Here is a 21,832-nt window from a genome sequence, read left to right as displayed (position 1 = left end):
ACTGTATTTAAGAGATAATGAAGAACTTCTATGTATCAATAAGAAATAACATCCAAGATACGGGGGAAATAGAAACGCAGAAAGTAAAGTTTTTATACCATACTGTTATATGTAAAAGAGGGGAAAACACCCCAGAATTATAAAAGAACAAGTATATTCTTGTTTTTATGTTCACTAAATAAAAAGCATACAAGTAATGGCTAAGCTACCAAATCTCTCAACTTAAAAAGAAAGAAAGCTTTATCGAGTCTGTTTGTACATTAGCTTTTCCTATCTTCTAAGCATTTGCTTTTCCATTCTGAGTTGGTTTCTTTTAAATTCCGCTTTATACTGCTCCAATGAAGACTTTCCTTCGTCTGAACAGTCAAGGAAGAGCCTACGGTTATCCTTGGGGAGTGGAACACTCTGATCAACATCTCCGTCTTTTTTGGCGATCTGGAACTGGATCTAGAACAACTCCGCATCGTTGGTGAGTGGGCTGCTTCAATCACTTAGCCCTTAGAACTGAGGCACCCCGCACCCCAAATGAAAGCACAGGACCTCATGCAGCAAAGGTGGGATGCTCTCTGCCCCCCAAAGCGCCCTATGAGAAACACTGTGGCTGTGGAACTGATAACATAGTAGGAGTTTTACTGAATGAAGTAGTAGGAGGGTTTTTTTTTTTTTTTTTTTTTTTTTTTTAAAGTTTTGTTTTTTTTCCTTAAACATAAAATGAAAACCTAGGAAAGCAAAGATGAATGGACAACAACAAAAAGTCAACTTAGGTCTCAGGCCGTCCCTTAGGTCATAGGCCGTCCCTTAGTTCTCAGGCTGTCTCTTAGGTCATAGGCCGTCCCTTAGGTCTCAGGCCGTCCCTTAGCTTACAGTCTCTTAGGCCATCTCTTAATAGACTCTTAATAATTAAGTTAGGTCCTGCTGCCTTTACTCTCAGTTCCATCAATGATCTGGAAACACCAGGAAGCTTGTCAATCACAGGATCCCTGGGGTTTTTCCTTCTTGCAGTAATGAGGGGTTTAAGGGATGCAAGGTGAATAACTCTGGTCATCTTTTCTGACTGAGGAGGGCAGGAATGGCCCATCTCTGCCCTGCTTAGGGATACTCGAGCCTCTTTTTACACTAACAAAGCCCCGATACCTTTCTCTCAGAAGGGCATCCCCTGTCCTCTCTGGGAAGGGCAGCAGTTGGTGCCCGGGAAGCCTAAGTAGAAGAACCTAAGAAGTCTCTTGGGGAGAAGGGAAATGGAGTAGCTTCTCTGGAGATAAGAACTCACCCTTAAATTGGGAGCCTGATTGTGCTTCTCAGTTTGCTGCTTCTCAATTTTACTTTCAGTTCTCTGATACAGTACACAGGAAAAGAGGGAGTGCCTTCCCTCTCCGTCTCTACCTGTCTACAGTGTACCGATCTCGTCTAAACCTCCATATTTGGTCTTTTATCTTCCCTTTTTAACATCAAAAAGTTGCTTGAGTGTGATGGTTTGCATATGCTTGGCCCAGGGAGTGGCACTATTAGAAGATGTGGTCTTATTGGAGGAAGTGTGTCACTGTGGGGGTGGGCTTGGAGACCCTCCTCCCAGCTGCCTAGGGATGCTCAGTCTGTTCCTGACTTCCTTTGGATTAAGATGTAGAGCTCAGCTTTTCCTGCACCATGCCTTCCTGGATGCTGCCATGCTCCCACCTTGATGATAATGGACTGAACTTCTGAACCTGTAAGCCAGCCCCAATTAAATGTTGTCCTTATGCAAGTTGCCTTAGTCATGGTGTCTGTTCACAGCAGTAAAATCCTAACTAAGACATTGAGTCTGTCTGTCTCTTTCTCTCTCTCTTTAACATGTGAATGGTTCTTTACAATATTCAACTTTTTGAGAACTTCAAGAACTAAACATTAAATTTCACAGTATGTGACTTTCTAGCCTCAAAGAAAGGAAGGCAATTTTTGCTGTACAAATCTACCAAGGGACTCCATACACTTCCTTAACCCAAGCAACCATGTGTTGATTGGGCATAGAGCTCGGACAACTCTTGGCGTAGAAAATAAGCTGCGGGCAGTTTTGATTACCCTGAACTTTGACATAAAACTCTTAATGCTTGGACTTAATGAGCATATAATGACCAAGCTTGGTGCCCTGAGATGTTTTGTGCGTTTCGTCATCTCCTGGCAGTAATACAGCTTCCCGACTGCCAGATCAAATACCTGATGAACCATAGCATCCTACTACTCTATAAATACAGCGAACTCTCACACCTGGAATGCAGTACCTGGAAAAGATGATGCTTAAACACCGCTTGCCTCCCCACACGCCATGGACTCGTTAGTCTTGTTTGTATGAGTACGAAAACAAAAAAAGACTCCCTATGTCCCATCCCTGAACCTTGACAGAGGAGCAAACATGGCTTTTACAGTGTGCTCTCCTATGTCCTTGAACCCTGGATAGAGAACACCCACCATCAGACACATGGCCAGATAATGATGACCTTTCAAGAGTCCCAAGGAGATAAGGCTTGATCTTTGGAGAAACTGGCTCAAAGGAGTAGGAGATCATCAGGCCCAGGGAAAGGATCCTGCTGTGGTCAGTGTGGGCCCAGAAATAAATACCGTTCCATACATCCTGATAAATTAGAGAAAGGTAAATTGTGCTTCAACCATTGTAATGTAGAGGTTAGAAGCAGACATTAGTTTAAACTTAAGTGGTGAGTAGCTATGAGACCAAGAGTTTGGTACTCAATCAAAAATTGAATAGAATCTGTAGAGAGCAGGGGCTGTACCGGGGACCTTAAGGTGCTCAGTGCTTCTGAGATACATTCCAGAGAGCTACAGAGCCAGGAGGCAGGTGGGCTGGCTGCGGCTCACACGGCTGCAGAGAGTACCCACTTCATAAACTGTGAAAATGGATGGCATTATTACTGTAGGTAACTCTTCTGAACTGTTCTGATCACCCACTCGAATGAAAAATTAGAAATGGCTTACTCGGTTTTCTCTCTGAATTAATAATGGGGAAAACATAGCAAATAAAACCCAGAGATAATGTAAGAACATCAAGTCTTCAGTCTGCTTCAAAACAACCTGACTGACTCTCTGGGGAAGCAGTCACGTTCCTCTTCCCCCAGGCCCCAACTCTGACGAGCAGAAGACACAAAAATACTGGAGAGAGTGGGGAGAGCGAGAGGGAGAGCGGGAGCGAGAGGGAGAAAGAGAGAGAGAGAGAGAGAGAGAGAGAGAGAGAGAGAGAGAGAGAGAGTGAGAGTCTCCTATAGGCCTCAAGTGACATGAACAAAAATCCAAATTCTCAAGTATATTACATTTAACAAAACACTGTTCCCAGTAACTCCCCACTCTCCTGAGAGTCACCTCCTGTCTGGTGCTGGGTACTCTGTGTTCTGATAATGCTGCCTGGGGATTCTCCCAACTCAAGAGGCCATGGTGGAAAGGGTCAGGTAATGATTGTATCTCTCTCTGGCTTTTATTTCTTCCTCTCAAAGCCCTTTACAACTATCAGGTCTCTTCCTACAACTCCCTCGGTGCTCTTCTCCAGCCCAGGAAACACGAGCCCCAACTCTTGAGCCTAAACCAGGTTAAGTATCTTCTCTCATCTCCATGTTTAGTTTTCCTAAATCCCTGGATCTGGCTCTTGCTAGCCCAGAAAATCCACCAAAACTGTATAATATATATATAGATCTCTCCATGGCAACAGGTAAGCAGAACTGAGGCCCTTGTATGGACTATGGACACACTTTGGTTCCATGGCTTGTGTGAGGCAGAACTTGGATAAAGACTCAGGCAGAGTTTTTAATACACCACAAAACAGAGGCTTGGATCAAGAAACTGGTCTATCTGATTTCAGAAGCCAGAGCTCTGATCCCCTTAGTTCTGCATGGGACCATCTGTGCAGAGATAGTAGCTCCCTGGGACACTCATGCCCCTGTCAGCCCTGATAACCTTTCTGAGGGTCTGCTTCTGAGTGCGTGTGTGGGGGTGGGGGTATTGGGGTTAGCGAAGGCAGACTCAGATTTCTCCAGAGCAAGGAGATGACTTCCTTTCTCCTAAGCTTCCAATGAATAGCAGTATAGATGCCTTTGGCCATGTCCAGGAAGGGTTTGTCAGGGTTATCATTCCTCCCAGCTTTCCGAAGTTCTACTCTCCCCTTTCAGAGATGTTGAAGAGACCATGGAGCCTAAAAGCTGTCTACTGTTCTCTGGATTCCTGTTGTTCAGCCTGTGTGGAGATGCCTACTGCCGGGGGCTTCAGGAGGCAGAGGGACATCAGCATGGGTGTCAGGCTGTGCCCACTCCATGGCTCAAGCAGGTGACCAGTGTGGTCTCACACACAGTTCTCCTCAGTCCTCCAGATGATAGCAAATCCTACTATATCCCTGTGGCTCAATCTATTTGTCCAACTGGAGCGGTGGTACAAGTGTCCAAGGCACAGAATACGTGATGGCGACTCTGAAAGATGACTGCTTTCACAAAGGGCAGAGCTTATGCAGGATGATGGCCTGATATACTGCATCCTCCCATAATCCAAAGCCATCCCTATCCTCCACAGTGTGCTAGCAATGCCCTCTGTGTGTTTAGGGCAGTGAAACTCATCCACTGTCTAGCACAGCAGGTGTATTCTGTCTCGGGGATTCCAAACAGCTCATTCTGTATTGGAGCACACTCTGATTCTTGTATCTTTCGCTTGTATTCTTCACCCGTGTGTTCAACCACTTGGTCATGTAAGAGTTGGGCCACCGTCCTCTTTCATTTAGTCACCATGCCTCACGAACGCCCTTTCTAATGATCTCAGTCCCTCCTTCTCATTTCTCATACGGAAGGCTCGGCACAGCTCTTTAGGACAGCAAAGCAAGGGTGAGCAAGGAGGGAACTGGCATTCAGAGTGTGAACCTGGAGCTAGAGTGGGATGGGTGTGTGTATATGTGTGTCCGTGAATGTGTATGTGTGTGTGTGTGTGTGTGTGTGTGATGGGCTTTCGCTCCGATTCTTGGGATTAAATAATCCTTTCTTTGGCTCTAGAATCCTGAACTCTATGTCTCACTATGTCTGTCTAGAATCTTCCTCAATATACACCAACATTGAGAAAGTGTCTATGTCTTAGTTTCCTCATCTTCAAAACAAGAATAAAGGTGCTTCCCTCTCTGGGTTGATGTAAGGTTCAAGCAAAGTTGATAGAGAAGAGTATGTGACACCCAGCACAAGAGGTGTCTGATGTTGTTAGCTGAATACAACTGATGAAGGATGAGGAAACTAAGCCTCAGAGGATGAAATTCTTTGCTTGGGATTACACAATATAGAAAAATACAACTAACGTAGAAGCCCAGGTATATTCTTTATTAAAAGCCCAGATTCACTTATTATTATTATGGTATATTTAGGGCTCCAAAACCTATGAGAAAATAGAGACCTCTGAGGTACTAGCAGACAAAAAGAGTATCTACTATAACAAAGTATGCATATTATCTTATTTTAAAGGTTGAGATTACAAACTTCTCTATTACAACCCTTGGCTCTTGTATTTTTCCTTTTTCATCTTTTTTTTTTTTAAATCTATCTCTCTCAGTAAACCTCCTGAGATCAAAGAAACTCACTGTAAAGCCCAGGAACAAATGTACACCCTTCAGTAACTGTTAAATTGGTGAATAACATTGAATGTTTGTATAAGTAACTTTAACTCTTTATTTTAATACACAGAAGGTGACAGTTGATACTATATAAATAAGATAGAAAATTCAAACTATACAGAAACGTAATCAGAGGAAAGTAATATCCCTCTGCCTAACTCCCCAGACACCCATCTCCTATCCCAAGAGGCATCCACAATGGCCACTTGCTTGAGATGTTAGTGAACTACACTGAATTTTAGTCTACTTAAGTTTATTGCTAGAAGAAGCTAGAGAATGGGATGAAATGATATATTAAAATGTAGCCAATATATTTTCTCTTCTGGGAAGTCAATTTCTTTCAAACTCTCATAAAGGCTACACAGATGTCAACTTGCCATGTGTGTGTGTCAGCAGCAAGACCATCAGTAAGAGAAGAAGCTACCTGTGGGAATTCCACGAGGTCAAACATCAGGTGCTGTGTAGATCCGGGCCTTGCTATGTTCAAATCCCCATCCCTTGCAGTTGATCTCATGATCCTCTATTCCTGGTTATGTTGGGAAAACACATTCACTTGACAGGGACACATTCTGCATCTTCAATAAGACAAAGAGCTCACCCTTTCTTTTAACAAGATGTGAGGTCACTCTAACAAAACCAACCAGAGTTGGGAATGAGAAAGTGCTTTCTAAAGGGAAGAAGACAGCGAGTCCTCTTCTTAGCGAGCTCTTTTTATCAAACGTTTGCAATAATGAAGAAGACACATGCTGCCTGAGGATTTCCTCACAAACTCTTCCAAATGGACTTGGAGCTTGCTGCTGCCTTCTGTCTGGCTGCCAACTTTCCCTAGTTATATGAGGTTTCATCACAGCACAATGCATTCGCACCTGGCCACTGGTTAGAAATGGCACCTGACGGCAAGGTTGCACTTGTCGAGGATGTGACGCTGGAATCCTACGATTCTCTGCTTTATTCTGGACTCACTGGGTCATGCATCTCTGCCCCTAGTCCACAGTACTCTTGTCTAGTTTTCATTGCCACATTAAATGCATATTCATCTTATTCGAAAAGACAAAACAAAATGAATTGGATAAGCTTTTAAGCACCTTTCCTTGAGAGCTGACCATGCCTAAGAATTTGGAAACTGTTATCTTTGGTTCATGGCCACATTTGAGGGAAATAATTTCTTCTTCTGCACTTGGTAGCATCTGTCTTGACTTCTTCCCCTATTTATGTTCAAATAAAGAATGGACACCCAGACATATTCCTCCCCTATTATTTTGTTAAGGGATAATGTAGACATGGACTCTAGTGACAAGTGGAGCCTTTGTTTCGGCTGGGCCCTCAGTGGAAGACATACCAATAGATAACAAAAGGCATCTTCCTTTTCTCTAAATCTGTTTGCTTATAAGTTGTCTGTTTGCTATTCAGGACCTTTGGCGTAAACTCTCTGGCGTGGTCTCTCTGACTGTCAATGAGCTCTTTTTGTGTCTCTTTGTGTGCCTTCTTCTTACTGCTTCTAACTCCTCAGTTTCCATTAGTAAAGCCAACCACGAGGGCATTCAGCCAACTTATCGACTCCGGCTCTGCCAACTTTGAGGGCCGTTCTCACAAATCTGAGGAAAGGCCCCACTGGGCTAGGAAGTGAGAGCACTAGAGAAAACAGACCCTCAATTCCTGGCATTTTGTTCTTGTGAGGAGGGATGCTGTTTCTCTGTATTTAGCAACTTCCTTCTCAATTAATCGGACTTCCATCCCCATACTCTCTTCTTTTCCATTCCCCTATTCTTTCACGGAAATATTCCTGTCTTACAGAATGAGCCCTTTTGGTGTTTAGAACACCATTTTGAATAGCTGATTCTGTCTCTTTTGCAAACATACTGAGCTCCATGCAAATAGTATTTAATGCAAAGCAAGTGGGTATTTATTCAACGGGTGTGAGGAATGAGACCTAATTGTAGAAGAACGGCCGTTCTTTCCCTTGAGTTTAACTGTCAATCACATGGTAGCAGGCTAACGCTGTAGAGCTGTGGTTGCTTTGCTGGCCTCTACACCACAGGACATTCCCCATCTTAGCATTTCTCATACAAGTCAGTAGTCAACAGGGCAAGGGCAAGATGGCTCTTCTGTTAGAACAGCGTTTGGCACCAGACTGGCATTGCTTCTCTTCTCCGGCATAGTGACTTTGGGCAAGCTACTTGATCTCTTTGTGAGCAGTTCCATCCGTAAGAGGAGGGGGTCTGTAGTATCATACCCACCATCACAAGTGAGAGCACACAAAACCCTCAGAGAAGGTAGTCGGACTTGTCCTATGTAAACACTGTGAGTATTATGCTATCTCTTGGCTTGGCAATAGCTGTGATTCAGGGCATAAAATGAAGCAAAAACATGCCAATTTTGCATTGACTCCCAGGAAAACGACCGTGTTGAAACTCTTTTTCCTGGAATGGATTCAAAGCTGGGAACCTACTGAAGAAAGCTATTATTTTCTCTGGCTTAATCAGGACATGTCAGGCCGGAGAAATGGCTCAGTGATTAAGAATACCACTGACTGCTCTTCCAGAGGTCCTGAGTTCAATTCTCAGCAACCACATGGTGGCTCACAACCATCTGTAATGAGATCTGAAGCTCTCTTCTGGTGTGTCTGAAGACAGTGACAGTGCACTAAATAAATAAAGAATCCTTAAAGAAAATCAGGACATGTCACCTTGAGTTTTTCTGCAATGAATGGCCAACTCATTAATCGACAACTACAAGAGCCAACGGTGTTAAAATGGAATAAATCTAAAGTCTATGATACATTTTTCTCTCCTGCTGTATTTCTCCTTGTCATTCATAAAGTCAAGCTTCTTGACAAAGTTATATCCATATGTTACACAAGTTTCTTGATTTTTTTTTAATGAAGCCATTAATTCTTTGAACTTTATGGATATCTTGGAGTGGGAAAAATTTTACATGAATGCCTTTTGGTGTCAAGTTGGCAGAAATTTATTTTAGAACTTATTAGTTTATATGCTTCCAGCCTAAGGTCGTCTACACTGGTTGGATCAAAAAATCCCAGAGACTTAGTTTTCGTCAACAGTATTTTAAGGTAAGATCTGTGTTGTCCGTTAAGCAATAAACTAAGACTTCAAATAGTTGTAAACCGAGCAAGCGAAGGTTATATTAATATAGAATGCCGTCGACCATGCTAAATTAGTAAGGGACTGAAATATTTTGGAAATGACGTAGCTAGCTGTGGCAGGCTTCATGAGGCAATGAATGAAAGAGACCTGTGTTTGCAATCTCCCAGGTTACCTTCCCCAGTCACTGCTTGGGAGCGTCCAAACACAGGACGGATTTGACTTCCATTTTTAAGCAGCGATACTCAGCTTCCAGCCACACTAAGGATACAATTATTATTAGAGGCCCACGATTCAACTTGGGCCTCTTGTATAAATCAGTTTTACGTAGCTAGGGCATTGTACAACGATAACATTTGGCCAAGTCTAGCCTACCTAGTGATTCAATTATCACTCCCTTATCGTCACGCGGCATGGGAGAGCATTCACCTCATTTCTCTTCTGCACCCACTCAATGGATGCCCATGATGCTCACCAACAATTCTTTCTGATTGTCGTGTATTTAGCATATATGGCTCCCAAGAAATGTTTGGGGCTTTTTGTTTGTTTGTTTGTTTGTTTTTGTTTTTCTGGGGAGGGGAAAAAACAAAACAAACAAACAAAACAAAGAGAAAACCCAACTCTTCAAATGCAGAGGAGATCCTGAACCATGAGTTTGAATAGCTACAATCAGTCGATCTGATAACTGCTCCTGGGCATTCAAACATCGCGCAGAAACCGGACACCGGCTTTTGTCGTTTTGGTTTTGGTCAAATGACTCACCCACAATGACAGCGCTGACGGTGAGCAGCACAAAGGCATTCCGAAACAGGTAGCTCTTAACATCCTCCTTGGTGATGTTCTGAACTTTCTTCTTGGCCAGGAGCGTCCGCTTGCGCACCCCTTGCTGGAATCTCTCCATCCTGCTTCCGGTCCTGGGCTCTTCTCCGTTGCTTTTTGTCATATTTTATCTTTCCAGGAATTTACCACAGCCTTGCACTTCAGTGTCTTGAACTTGTCCCCAGAACGCGAAATCTCCTCTTTGGTGTTAGAGAGGACAACTAGAGTGGAGTAGAAAGGGACAAAGTTACAGCCTCCTGCTCTGAGCAGTCAGCACCGGTTCCCAGGAGGGCAGGCGGTGAGTTAACGGCACGGAGAATTAAAAGACCGAAAGAGCTACGATATCAGGCCAGATTGTATTTTACTGGACTGGGTGTACGAAATAAACATTCAATTAGAATAGATAAGTGAAAGGTTGTGTTCCATTTCCAGTTTGCTCTTTCCCCTCAATGAGTAAGGGGCTCTTCAGAGTTGGATGAGGCCAAGCACCCACATTCCCACTCTGTCCCCAGAGCCTAGCCAAGTGCCTTGCACAACCCACACACTCATTAAGTACCCGGTTGAACTAAACAGACAGAAAATTCCACTTGAGAACTCATGTCTTGTATGTGATTGAAGACATAACTACGTCCAAAAAAAAAAAAAGAACAGAGATAGTAGAGATACTGACATATAGCAATTGGCATATATAGTGTGAGTCTTTGGTTTTATTTACTTATTTCACTAAGAAAGAAACATGAGCAGATTAACTTGTAAATAAATACGGCCATAAAATAAAACGCAAGTGCCCAGGTGCCAGGAGAAATGCATTTGAGGCTTTTACAGATATCTTTTCCGTGAAGTTAGCACATGGCCCTGGGCACATCTATAAATTATCTAATATCACAATCCATTTTCATATCATTAGAAGTAGGAGCATAAAGCAACATCTGTGTTCACGGCAAACCCACGAGGCATGCGAGTCGTCTGAGGAAACCCTCACTGCTGTCTCCGTATTTTGAAATTTAGGATTTTTTGGACCAGATGAGGAGAGAAACCAGCTTTCATTCCAAACATTACAGCGTGTGGTTTCTGGTTTCTCTAAAGTGCTCTTAGGTTATTCAAATACAAACGCCTAAACCATTTTCCTTGCTGGAAGTCATGGGCTTCCTCCTGCCGCTGTGCATGAATCCTAACCCCTAGTCTTTGGCGAGGATCAGCCGCGCCTGTGGACGTGTGTATCTGGCAGAGTCGGAGCCAGCGTGTGCGTCTGTGGGGGAGGTAGCTCGCAGGCTTTCGGTAAATCCAAGGGTGCAAAAAAAAAAAAAAAAAAAAGACTTAATAGTTTTGACTTTTAAATAAAATTGCAGCTGAGGTCATTGATAGTAAGATTTGCGATGCAGTTAGTACCTTACACTAGATTAAAAGCTTAAAGAGGGGGGTAGGAGAGGAGAGTCCAGATTTTTTTTTTCCACTAATAGTTCTGATGTCCTTAACCCGTCAGTTCCCCTTAAAGTACACCAGTTCAGTCTTGATTTTACTCTAGATCTCTAACCTCCGTCTACCACCCCCCAAGCCCCCCACCGTCCAACCTTGAACGACTGAATTTGGAACCCAGAGAGGACTGGGCTTGCACAGTTAGCACACGCTGCCTGCTCTCAGTCCTAACAGGACCTTACCTACCAATATGGCTAGCTTTACTCCGGCGCTCAGCAAACAGAAAAGTGGGACGCGAAACTGAGCCCCGCGGGCTACAGGAGGCTGCGCTTACCTTTTCTGACTCTGTGACTGGTGGAAGACACCCCAGGCTACGTCGAGGTGAATTTCCCCAGCAGGTAGCTCGGAGTAACAGCTCTGCGAGCGGCGAGCGGAGGGGCAGGCTGGCCCTGACAACATGCATGTGCTCCCAAACCGCCACTTACTATCAGGCAACTTAAGAAAAGAGGCGGAGCCTGTGCTGGGGAAAGGGGGAGTGGGAAAATGAAAACAGCAGGAGGAGGAGGGGGGAGCCCGAGCTCCCCGGAATATTGATTAATCTTGGCACAACAGAAGCATGCTCTATGGCTTTGTTTTGCTCCTTAGACCACGTTCACGCTTTCGTAGTTCACTTTTATTAGAAGTGCAAAACCAGGACCTGGAAGAATCGAAAACTAAAGTGCGCACACACATGGACGCTGGAAGTCGGGATTTAAAAGTTTGGAAGACTTCTGCAAGCCACGTTTAATTACCTCACTTTATTTCAGGTTTCCTCCCCTTCAGGGGACGTCAGAGGGTGTTCTTTTGCCTGCTCATACAACTGTTGCACCCCACCCCTTTAGCACTGGGGCCATAACTGAAATTTCTTGCAAGGATCCTGAATACAATTAAGTGTAGAGAGGAAAATGCTTACTGCCGCCCTCTCAACTTGTATAAAGTTACTCAAAACACAAGGTGAGACATGCCCCTGTTTTACAGTTTAAAACTCCAAAATAAGAAATCTGATTGGATGGACTCTCTGGCTGCCTGCTGTGTGGACAGAAAAAAGGTAAGAAACACAAAAAGAACAGGATCGCTGCCAAACTGTAAAATAAACTGTGTTTTAAGACCAAGAGTGCAAATGCACACTCATGATTTCCAAAGGTAAGTCGCTATTCCATTGCTATTCCATTCCCTTTAAAGGATGCTGAATGCCCCCATCCCGGTTTTCAGGAGTTAGAAAAGTTCTCTCTCTCTCTCTCTCTCTCTCTCTCTCTCTCTCTCTCTCTCTCTCTCTCTCTCTCCTTTCTGTTCAGTGTGTGTGTGTGTGTGTGTTGGGTTGGTTTGCTTTTGGGTTTTTCAAGACAGGATTTCTCTGCGTAGCCCTGGTTGTCCTGGAACTCACTCTGCAGACCAGGGTGGCCTTGAACTCAAAGATCCAGCTGCCCCTGCCTCCCAAGTGCTAGGATTAAAGGTGACTTTGCCATTTTTCTTAAAAGAAAAAATGGACTGCACAAATAGACAACTTATAAATTAAAAATGAATTGTTGGGCTGGAGAGATGGCTCAGTGGTTAAAAGCACTGACTGCTCTTCCAGAGGTCCTGAGTTCAAATCCCAGCAACCACATGGTGGCTCACAACCATATGTAATGAGATCTGATGCCCTCTTCTGATGTGCCTGAACAGCTACAGTGTACTTATATATAATAAATAAATACATCTTTTAAAAAAATGAATTAAGAATGACTTACCCCTCCCTCCTCAAATTTAAAAACTTGCTGAGGTGAAAGAAAATGACTCATCTGAAACATGAAAACACACCCAAGATCACAGCCCTCATTCTATTTGCTGGTTCACTAAGATCCCCACGCAAAGTCTGCTCAGTTTTTCTGTCTGTCATCCAACACCAAAATATGTATTTTTGTTCCTCATTAGCAAATCCAGGGAGCTTTGTAAAAAGAAGTCTTCTACCAGCCTTAATCCTTCATGTATGCGCTTTGGAACATTACTGGTTGGAAAGCAGTGCTGAGTGTGTAAGACTGCTCGACCTGTCAAATTAGCAGCAATTGTAAAGGCTTCCTAACATTACACCGCTCTAATAATTTAATGACGGTCTCTTGTCAGCCTCAGCTCTCAGTGATCTTTTCTTTCCTCTGGTCCCTCAGATCCCTTAACATCTGCACGCCATTGCTTAACACTTAGTTAGACGCTGCCTTGGTCTGTGCCCTTCCTTCTGAGATGTGTCAAGTCTGGGCTTCTCAGCTGAATGATGATAAGTTCTTTGAGGGCAAGAGTTTGCCTTGTGCCTGATAATCAGCGAGCGTTAAGCAACTCTTGAGATTGGCTGATAGAATCTGAGGCCGCATCCCTTATTTATCACTTCCTGCGGTAAATCCAAGCCCTTTGTTTCCTGCTGCTACCTTCCATGTGCATAGACTGTCGTCTCAACCTGAGTCCTGCCTTTGTCACTGATAGGCTCCATTTGCTTTTTCTGTATATGATTTGCATTTTAGGGGAACTTGAAAGGCAAACAGGACACTTTTAAGTGGCGTCTCCGTGTAACATTTAAATCAATAACACTTCTGCTTCACCTTGCCCACCTTCCAAACAAGCAAGCAAACAAACAAACAAAAAACCCAAAAAAGCATTCTGGTTAGCACAGAGGAGAGCCTACCTCGTTTTTTTCTCTCCTCCCCCCACCTCTGCTCCTTACTAAATCCCTAAAGCTTGGCTAAAACTATTTTACTATTTCAATTTGTGCAAAAAGCATAGGAGTCTGGCATTCATAGAGAAAGGAAGTAATTCTCCCTTGGAAATGTTGTTGTTTGTCATAAAACCTAATGAGAAAATGAGATGCAACGAGTCTCAGTTCAGAGTTCATATGAACTGCGAGGTCTGGGTCTGGGCCAAATATTGGGAATTACTTCTTCTGCATGTACTTAAAATGAAAACAAAAAACCAACTACGGCAGGAACGTCCTGGGGGCAACCTGATTTGTTTTGTGTACTTCTCCCACGGACTCCTCTATTCTCTAAGCAGGACCGTTGAACTTGGAAGTGATTTCCCTCCCCCCTTCATAGAAGCACCAAATAAACGAAAGATCAAAACCATTGTGAACCGAATGTGTTATATTTCAAGTACTTAGATACTGGAAACATCGGCACCACAGTTGCAGACGAACGCAAACAGCCCCCCACACAAACACACATGTGTGGCAAATAAAGTGGTCAACTCTTTTATTTTGAGCATGAAAAGACAACCTGTGGTTTAGGTAAACTCTCCTGGGAAAAGAGGATAGGGAAAAAAGCAATCCATCCGTAAATGAGCCCCACCCCCACCCCTGTTACCTGTAGGGCAGCAGGAGTGACCACGGACTTAAGTGTTAAGACATCTACATGACTGTTGGACTGTAGGACCCACAGTCTAACTCTAGGGAAACGGGAAGGACCTAGCTTACCCCCAGTGAGTAACTGTAGGCCAGACAGAGAGAGCAGGAGAAGATGGTGGTAGATGGTCTCTTGTTTTGCTGTACACATACATACCCCAGAAATATCTGTAGTGAACCTCCGGGGGTTGTGTTTTTAACTGACTGGATTTTATTCTAAAAACTCATATGAGGACTGAAGAAAAATGCAACTGTGTTAACTGTGGAGATTAATAGGTTTAGAATGTGTGTTGATTTATGTGTTCAGTCAACCAATATGAAGCAATCACTGTGATTCAAATGTTGGTTTCTTTCATAGCCACACATCCATAAATATTATGCAGCAGATCAGAGAGTGTTATGGGAGTTCTGTGGGGAGCCCTATTAGCCAGTTCACTAATGAGATTGAGAGCAAGATGAGGGAGGGAGCTGTGTGGATTCCTGCTGGATGTGCAGTCATGGGGCCCCCACTGGCAGATGTAACATTGGGAACCATGGGTAGGGTGGGGATTCCTTCTGGAGAAGAGGCAGGAGTGTCCCAAAGCATCACACTGAAGACTGTGAACTGTGCCAGGTGTCATGGCTCCTGCATGTAGTCCTGGGACTGAGGACACTGAGGCAGGACCATAACCCAGAGCTTACGACTAGAATGGGTACATACTGAGTTGCAGGCTGACCTAGGCCGTACAATCAGACCCACCCTCAACTCCATTCTCTCAAAAGAAGAACTTGAACTGTACTTTTCCGTAGTGGGAGCCATGAGAAATGAGTACAGGGGAAATGTTGATGTTAGGTAGGATGTAAAGCCTTTAGTGATCAGCCCTTGAGTTAGGAAGCTGAGAAGGGAAACACGACCAAAAGAAGGTTCACGTTTGTGAAAACTGGTATTCTATGGAGGAATGGGAGAAGCTCACATCCCGGCTTTGAAGGCATCAGTAAGGAGGAGTCATGGCCACTTCATAGGGATACTTTCTCTCCAGGCCATTTGGCCTCGGGCCTGTCTCACTCCTTGCTATTACGGCACGTGTCTCTGGCACAGTCTAAAGGTTTGACCTCTTATGGGCTTTAAGGAGAGCCCAGAGCAAAGGTAGAGCCCAGAGAATTACATAAGGAAGACAATGCAAAAGAGGAATCCCCAAAACAGATTCCAAAAGGAAGCTATGCCAATCACTTTTTTAAAAAAATTACAAACTAGCTAAGAGTTGGACTTAAATCAGGACTTTAAGAAAACCCCATGGGTTTATTCCTTTTATATGAAAGCTAAAAGGGGGTCTACTTTGTAGTACAGAGTCCATCGTTGCTATTAATATTACTTATATTATAAAGCGCATTTCCCCCAGTTGCTCAACACAAGCCAGACTTCTACAGTACTGAAGTCTTGGTTTACCGGGAAAGAACACGAGAAAGCAAATGTCAACCATTGTAGTCATTCTTAAAACAGGGTTTCCTAGCTATGTTCGTTGTTTAAAAAGAAAACTGATTTCTTTTACTTTTGATTTGTGTGCATGTCGGGGCTGTGGAGGCTAGAGGGCATCAGATCCCCTGGACTTGGAGTTCCAGGCAGTTGTGAGCCACCTGATGTGGGTGCTGTGAACCCAGTTCTGATCCTCTGAAGGGACAGCAAGTGCTCTTAACCGAGGAGCCATTTCTCCTGCCTCTTCGTTAGTATTTTTTTATACACACCACCTGTGTTGCTTTGCATGAAAATGGTTCCCATAGGCTCAGAGACAGTGGCACTATTAGGAGGTGTGGCCTTGTTGGGGAAAGTGTGACACTGGCTTTGAAGTTGTAGATGTTCTAGCAGGGGCCCAGTGGCTCTTTCTTCCTGCTGCCTGCTTATCTAGATGTAGAACTCTTGGCTCCTTCTCCATCACCATGTCTCCTTGTGCACCACCATGCTTCCTGCCGTTATCACAACGGACTAAACCTCTGAACCTGGAAGGCTGTCTCAATTAAATGTTTTCCTTGCTAAGAGATGCTGTGGTCATGGCGTCTCTTCACAACAATAAACCCTGAGACACCATCAAGATTGATCTTCTTGATAATAAGATCGTGATAAGAAGATATCATGGGATATTTTCTGTTAACGCTAGCCCTGTGGGCCCAGATGTTGAAACAGATTTGTAGAGATTAAGCAATTTCCCCAGGATTATAGTGTACAGAGAGGCTCTGTCTAAATAGTTCTTGCAACTTCAATTCCTAATCTTTTTCATCTCCTTTCAAGAGAAGTCTGCAGTAGCTTTTTATTAAGGAATGGATAGGAAAGAAAATAAAGAAAATGAAAGTGAAGATCCTTCACCTGTGTTTCCTTTCAGCAATCCAACTCTAAGCCCCTCCCCCCATCCCCTTTCCCAGCCCCGGGACCAGCAGGGTAGCTGTCCCTGCCTTGTGCTTGCTCATCTCTTGGACATAAATGTCTACTCATTACCCCTCACTGTGCTTTATTCTCTCTCTCATTCCACCCGTGATTCTAACCCTCGAGGAAAACTCATCAGTAAACATCAACCTTCAAGAAGGGAAAAGGTAAAGTCTTCCTCTCATAATCATCACCATATAAAACACACTCAAGCAAGCTGCTCTAGCTGAATGGGTAACGTGCTTGGCTCAAGCCCCCCTCGGTTAACTACCCTTTCTGTCAAGTACCCCCTAGTCTGTGGGTTGATTCTGCACAGCAGTTTGGAAACAGAGAGAAACAAGGAAATCAGATCAACATATGCCATAACTCTTCATTGTCAAGTTTGGGTTTAGAATTCGTGTCCCTTGACTCCTGGTCCTGATATGTTTTCAATGACAAAACTGCATGTTCCCTTTTCCGATTTTGAGAGTCACTCATAAAGTTAGATTCGACTAGATTATTTGTTTCAAGTCCCTTTTACAGTTCTAAATCTCACCATGCTAATAATGGGCTTGCCATCTCCTCTTTGGTCTGTTTATTTAGGGACACACATTTTTATACACGTTCAATGATTAATAGCTTCTCATTAGGTTCCTCAGTCGCAAATTAAACACAAGCATAATACGGTCACCAGAGGATGCTTACTGAAAAGCAAGGGTTTCATGAGGCACAGCCATGACATGAGCCTTTTATAACTGTTTGTGGGTATAGAATCATAATCACAGCAATCAAGACAGATACACATCTTTTGTAAGGAAAAAAAAAGTAATTATAATTTAAAAGCACACAGCTCAAAGTTGCCCTCACAAAAACGACTATTATAGCAACTATTTCGCGCTTGGACATTTTTTTGGCAGGAGGTCTGAGCATTGTTTATTGTGAATCAGAAACAGGCACTGAGAAAATATGCAAATTTTTAAGCAACAGAAAATGCAGCTTTGAGCTGAGAAAGCAGGGGGATGGTAGAAACCGTCTGGGCCTTGATCACAAATCAACCTCGATGGCTGCAATAATTTTTGGTTGGATGCTGTTCCAGCGGCCCGGGGTTAAGGTCAGAATAAAGTTAGTCCATGTGTTATACATTTAAGACTCAGGTTGTGTTCCTGAGCAAAGGTCCCGTCTTCTGCAAGATGGACGCTAAACTGAAAGAGTAGGGAAGAAATGGTGTTGTGGGTTGGTTACATAAGGGAAATATGGCCTTCGGAAGACAATTCACTTCCGGGTTATTGAGCATGCAAAGGAGAGTCCTATTCAGCTACCTCCCCACCAAGGAAAGATAATAAGTTTCAGAAGTAAAATTAATGCAGGTGACTTGTCACTTATGCAATAGGAGAACTAAGTAGTAATAATGCAGATCAGTTTGAGAGACTGATCATGTTTTATGGCCTTGTGACCCAGTTAAAATCCCAGGATGAAGCCAACCAAGTGGAGGGCAATACCAAGAACAGAACCTAAGTCTGGTAGCTCAATGTAAATCATCTTCAGAGAAGCATATTGTCCTACAATACCGGTTGCATTGTGTGGGTGTCTGACATCATAGGGTTTCTTGATGAGGCAGGAGTTTTTCATGTAATGCTATGAAGTTATAGTGCCCAGTGATAGCTACAATTCAGCCAGTAACTGAGATATTCCCTTTATAAGTAGAACATGCATTGGGTTTTGAAACAGTCTTCTCCCAAACTCACAGTGTTGCATGAACAACCACTTATACTGGTTTTATATTGTAATAATACTATTATATTGCGCTGGATTGAGCAGAGTACATCACCCTTCCCTGGTCCATCCATTGCTGGAGCAGAAGCTGCCAAGTGATGTTCAGGCTCCTGGGAATTCCTGCTAAAGCAAGAGCCCGGAAAAGCATTTCAGCACACCATTCACACCCAAGGAGGGCTGTGTCTCCTCCTCTTTCCAGAGACTTGCAACAGAGGTACAATGCCCAATCTCCACCCGTCCTAAAGAATGAAGCTCTGGTTGTGAGAGGACATGAAGGGTCAGCAGACTAGCAAAGCAGTCCAGGTTCCGAGGAAGAAAAAAAAATGTCCTTTGTATTTAATGGGAACAGCAGGAAAAGGTTAATGGCACAGCTAGCTGTCCATGTGGGCATTCACCCTGGCAAGGTGGCTGTCACCAGGTGAAACTGGAGAACGGTAGGAAAAAGCAATGGAGAGTCAAGCCTGCCAAATAGGGAAAGAAAAAAGCCACTCTATGGGACACATTGAGATGATTTGGGAATAGAATGACTCTTAAACACAACTTTCATTGAGAACAAGTTAAATTTAAGAGAAAAAAAAATGCATGTTGAGATTAATCTCACGTTTTCTTTGCTTCTGTTGAAACAGCTAGTAGCCATTTTAAGCTACACATGAGACTCACACTCTATTTCTGTTTTGTAGCACGTCTACAAAACGATTACTCCTTACAGAGCTGCATCGGATGGAGTTGGCAGGACTGGGGAAATTTCTTCTCTAGACCAATTTATTTAAAATAGATTAGCGTGTGGTAAGAATATTTCGGTTTCTGTACAGAGGTTTAATGTTAAGAATATTGTGATAACCATAAAAATATCCACCACTCATTAAGTCTCTTCTGTGCCAGGCACGGTGCCAAAGTCCTTTATGTTTACCTCACTTGCTTGTCACAACAATCTGATTGTTAGCAAAGTTCTATTATTCCCACTTTAGCAATGAAGAAACTTGGATTCCTAGAATTAGCAACTGCTGAGGTCCCAAGCTGGTTGAACGTGCAGCTGGGACTTACCCCAAACCTCTGAAAGCCCAGGAGCATTGGAGCCTCACAATTTTACTTCACTGAGATAAGATCCCCAGGGAACCTACTGTCCTCAAAGTTCTGAAAATCCTCAAGACATCTGACAGCAGTAGATGGAAGATTTGATGTTCGGGGCTCGAAACATTTGTAGTCCTCGAGGTTCTTAAAATACAGCAAGGAAAACAAGAGGAAGGAGAGAAAGGCAGAGGAAGAACCGATGGTCAGAATTAACTAGTAAGTTTCCTGGGGCATTACTGCCCTAGAGGGCTATACAGGTAAGAACAACATTGCTCATTTCAAAAGCCCAGAAGAAAGGAGTTTGAAGGTTTTTACCACAAAAAAGCAATCCATGTTCGAGGAATGAATATAGCTAACCCATTTAAACGTTGTACAATGTATAGAAATGTTACAGGACACCCAATTAACATGCACAACACTCAGTATTTTCATAAACAAGTTAATGAAGTAAATGTTAGTTTACTAAAATAAAATTATCTAGGCAAGTAGCAGAAAGATTAATTCTTGTCATGGAGGGGGAAAAAGGTTTCATAGAAAAGGTGGCGTGTTAGATGGAGAGCAAAAGATGGGAAAGTTTTTCACAGTCAGGAACAGTGGATGGGAAAAAAATGTCAGGAGCAAAGATTTTGTTGAGAGGGAGGCCAGCAGAAAGCCTATAAGGTGCTCTGTTTACATATCAAAAGAAGAAAGAAAAGGTGTGAGGCATATGGAGTGGGGGGGAGAGAGAGAGAGAGAGAGAGAGAGAGAGAGAGAGAGAGAGAGGAGAGACTACACTATGTATAAGAGTAAAAGGTGGTAAATAAGAAAGAAACAAATAGGACAACTACACTTTGTTTCCCTAGTAGCACTTGTAGCATTAGGAGGTCAAGGGTAGGTTTGCACTGACGGACATTGTAGAAAGCTTTAGTCTTTGCCCAGCATTTGCCACAACAGCAGCCACCATCCAACCTCCAGGAGGAAAAAAGGAACAGTGTCAGACAGCAAATGGGGATTCTTCAGCCCTGAACACCAGGATGTCTCCGTCTTTCACCCCTTCTATCCTGGCTTTGGTCCGAGGCTTGTTCTGTTTTTTGTTTTGTCTTGTTTTTGTTTTTTCCTGTTCCATTAGAAGAAGCCCTGTGTGGAGAATGATAGACTTATCAAGGAGCAACCATCACTAACATTTCAGACTCGGGCAGAAAAGATGCCACCTAGAACGATGATTTTTGTCATCTACGATGTGTTTTAGATGTAATACTTGGTTTAAAATGATCTTGCCCCTCATATCCTGGACACATGAATACAGTTTCCCCTTTAAGTAGATGGCTGCTTGGACTCGTGTCTTTCCCTAAAGTCTGTTTGGATTTAAAGCTTTTTCTTCTATCTGGTTTCAGACACCTCCAGGGCTCTTCCTCCTGCTTTAATGATTTAATGATTAGAAGTAGCATCAGTGTGTCATAGCCTGGGGCTTGCTCCTGTTAACTTGGGCGGGATGGAGGATGGAAAGGAGGCCCACAGAAGATACCTGCCTATTGCTTGTCTCTTTTCCAGGTAAATTCCACTCTTCCCAGAACTGACTAACAAGAAACTGTTCACTCAGGGGCATAGTGGTGTCAGCACTTGGGAGGCGGAGGATTGCCACAAGTTCAAGGCCAGCCTGGTCTGCTTAGCAAGTTTCAGGTTAACTAGGTCTGCAAAAACAAACAAACAAACAAACAAACAAACAAACAAAAAACCAAAAAAAACCAAAACAAAACAAAAAAAAACTGATGCCATTTCCAAAATCTAAAAACAACAACACAAACTACAAATAAACAAAACCCCAAGCAAACAACGACTGAAGCCAATCCTGCAGATCTGTAGCTACCATGAACCTCCAGGAACACAAAACAAAACAAAATCCCACCACAGATATACAAGTCCTCAGCGGGTGGCACTCTGTCGGACAGAATTCATTGCCTCTGCGTTGGACATTGGGTTTGAAGAAGAGTCTCTAACGGTGAAGTTGAGGTTTCAGGCCTGGCTTTAACGGAAATGGACAGAAGCAGAGAGCTCTCATGAGCATCCCTGTTTTGGGTTCTCTCACGTCTCCTCATGGAGACATCCAGGTGGCAATGACCTTCTACAGAGACGAGGCTTGGCGTTCTACATCTGGGACTTGTCACTCACAAGGAATTTGAGGCTCTGCGTGGACGTGCCAAGAAAGCACGAGAATGTCTGGCATTTGAGACAGTTCATAAATGGAACGGAAAAATCGGGAAGTGAAGTGGAGTTATTTGAAC

At 43.4% G+C, this 21,832-nt stretch overlaps 1 protein-coding gene across 1 annotated transcript in view; it reads right to left on the bottom strand.

The window, feature by feature from the left end:
- The window catches only part of Slc1a3 (solute carrier family 1 member 3), a 73,804-nt gene extending 62,351 nt beyond the window's left edge, over window positions 1-11,453 (bottom strand). The window contains exons 1-2 of the mRNA XM_032898801.1: window positions 11,285-11,453; window positions 9,478-9,755 (exon numbers count right to left, since the gene is read on the bottom strand). Coding sequence (XP_032754692.1) covers window positions 9,478-9,658 — 181 coding nt within the window. The 5' untranslated portion in view covers window positions 9,659-9,755; window positions 11,285-11,453. The remainder of the gene's footprint in view (window positions 1-9,477; window positions 9,756-11,284) is intronic.
- Between the last annotated feature and the right edge of the window lie 10,379 nt (window positions 11,454-21,832).

The sequence above is a fragment of the Rattus rattus genome, chromosome 3 (genome assembly GCF_011064425.1).
Source record: "Rattus rattus isolate New Zealand chromosome 3, Rrattus_CSIRO_v1, whole genome shotgun sequence".
In the NCBI taxonomy this organism is placed as follows: Eukaryota; Metazoa; Chordata; class Mammalia; order Rodentia; family Muridae; genus Rattus; species Rattus rattus.
The sequence above is the reverse complement of the archived record's forward strand: the minus strand, read 5'-3'. Positions and strand labels throughout refer to the sequence as shown.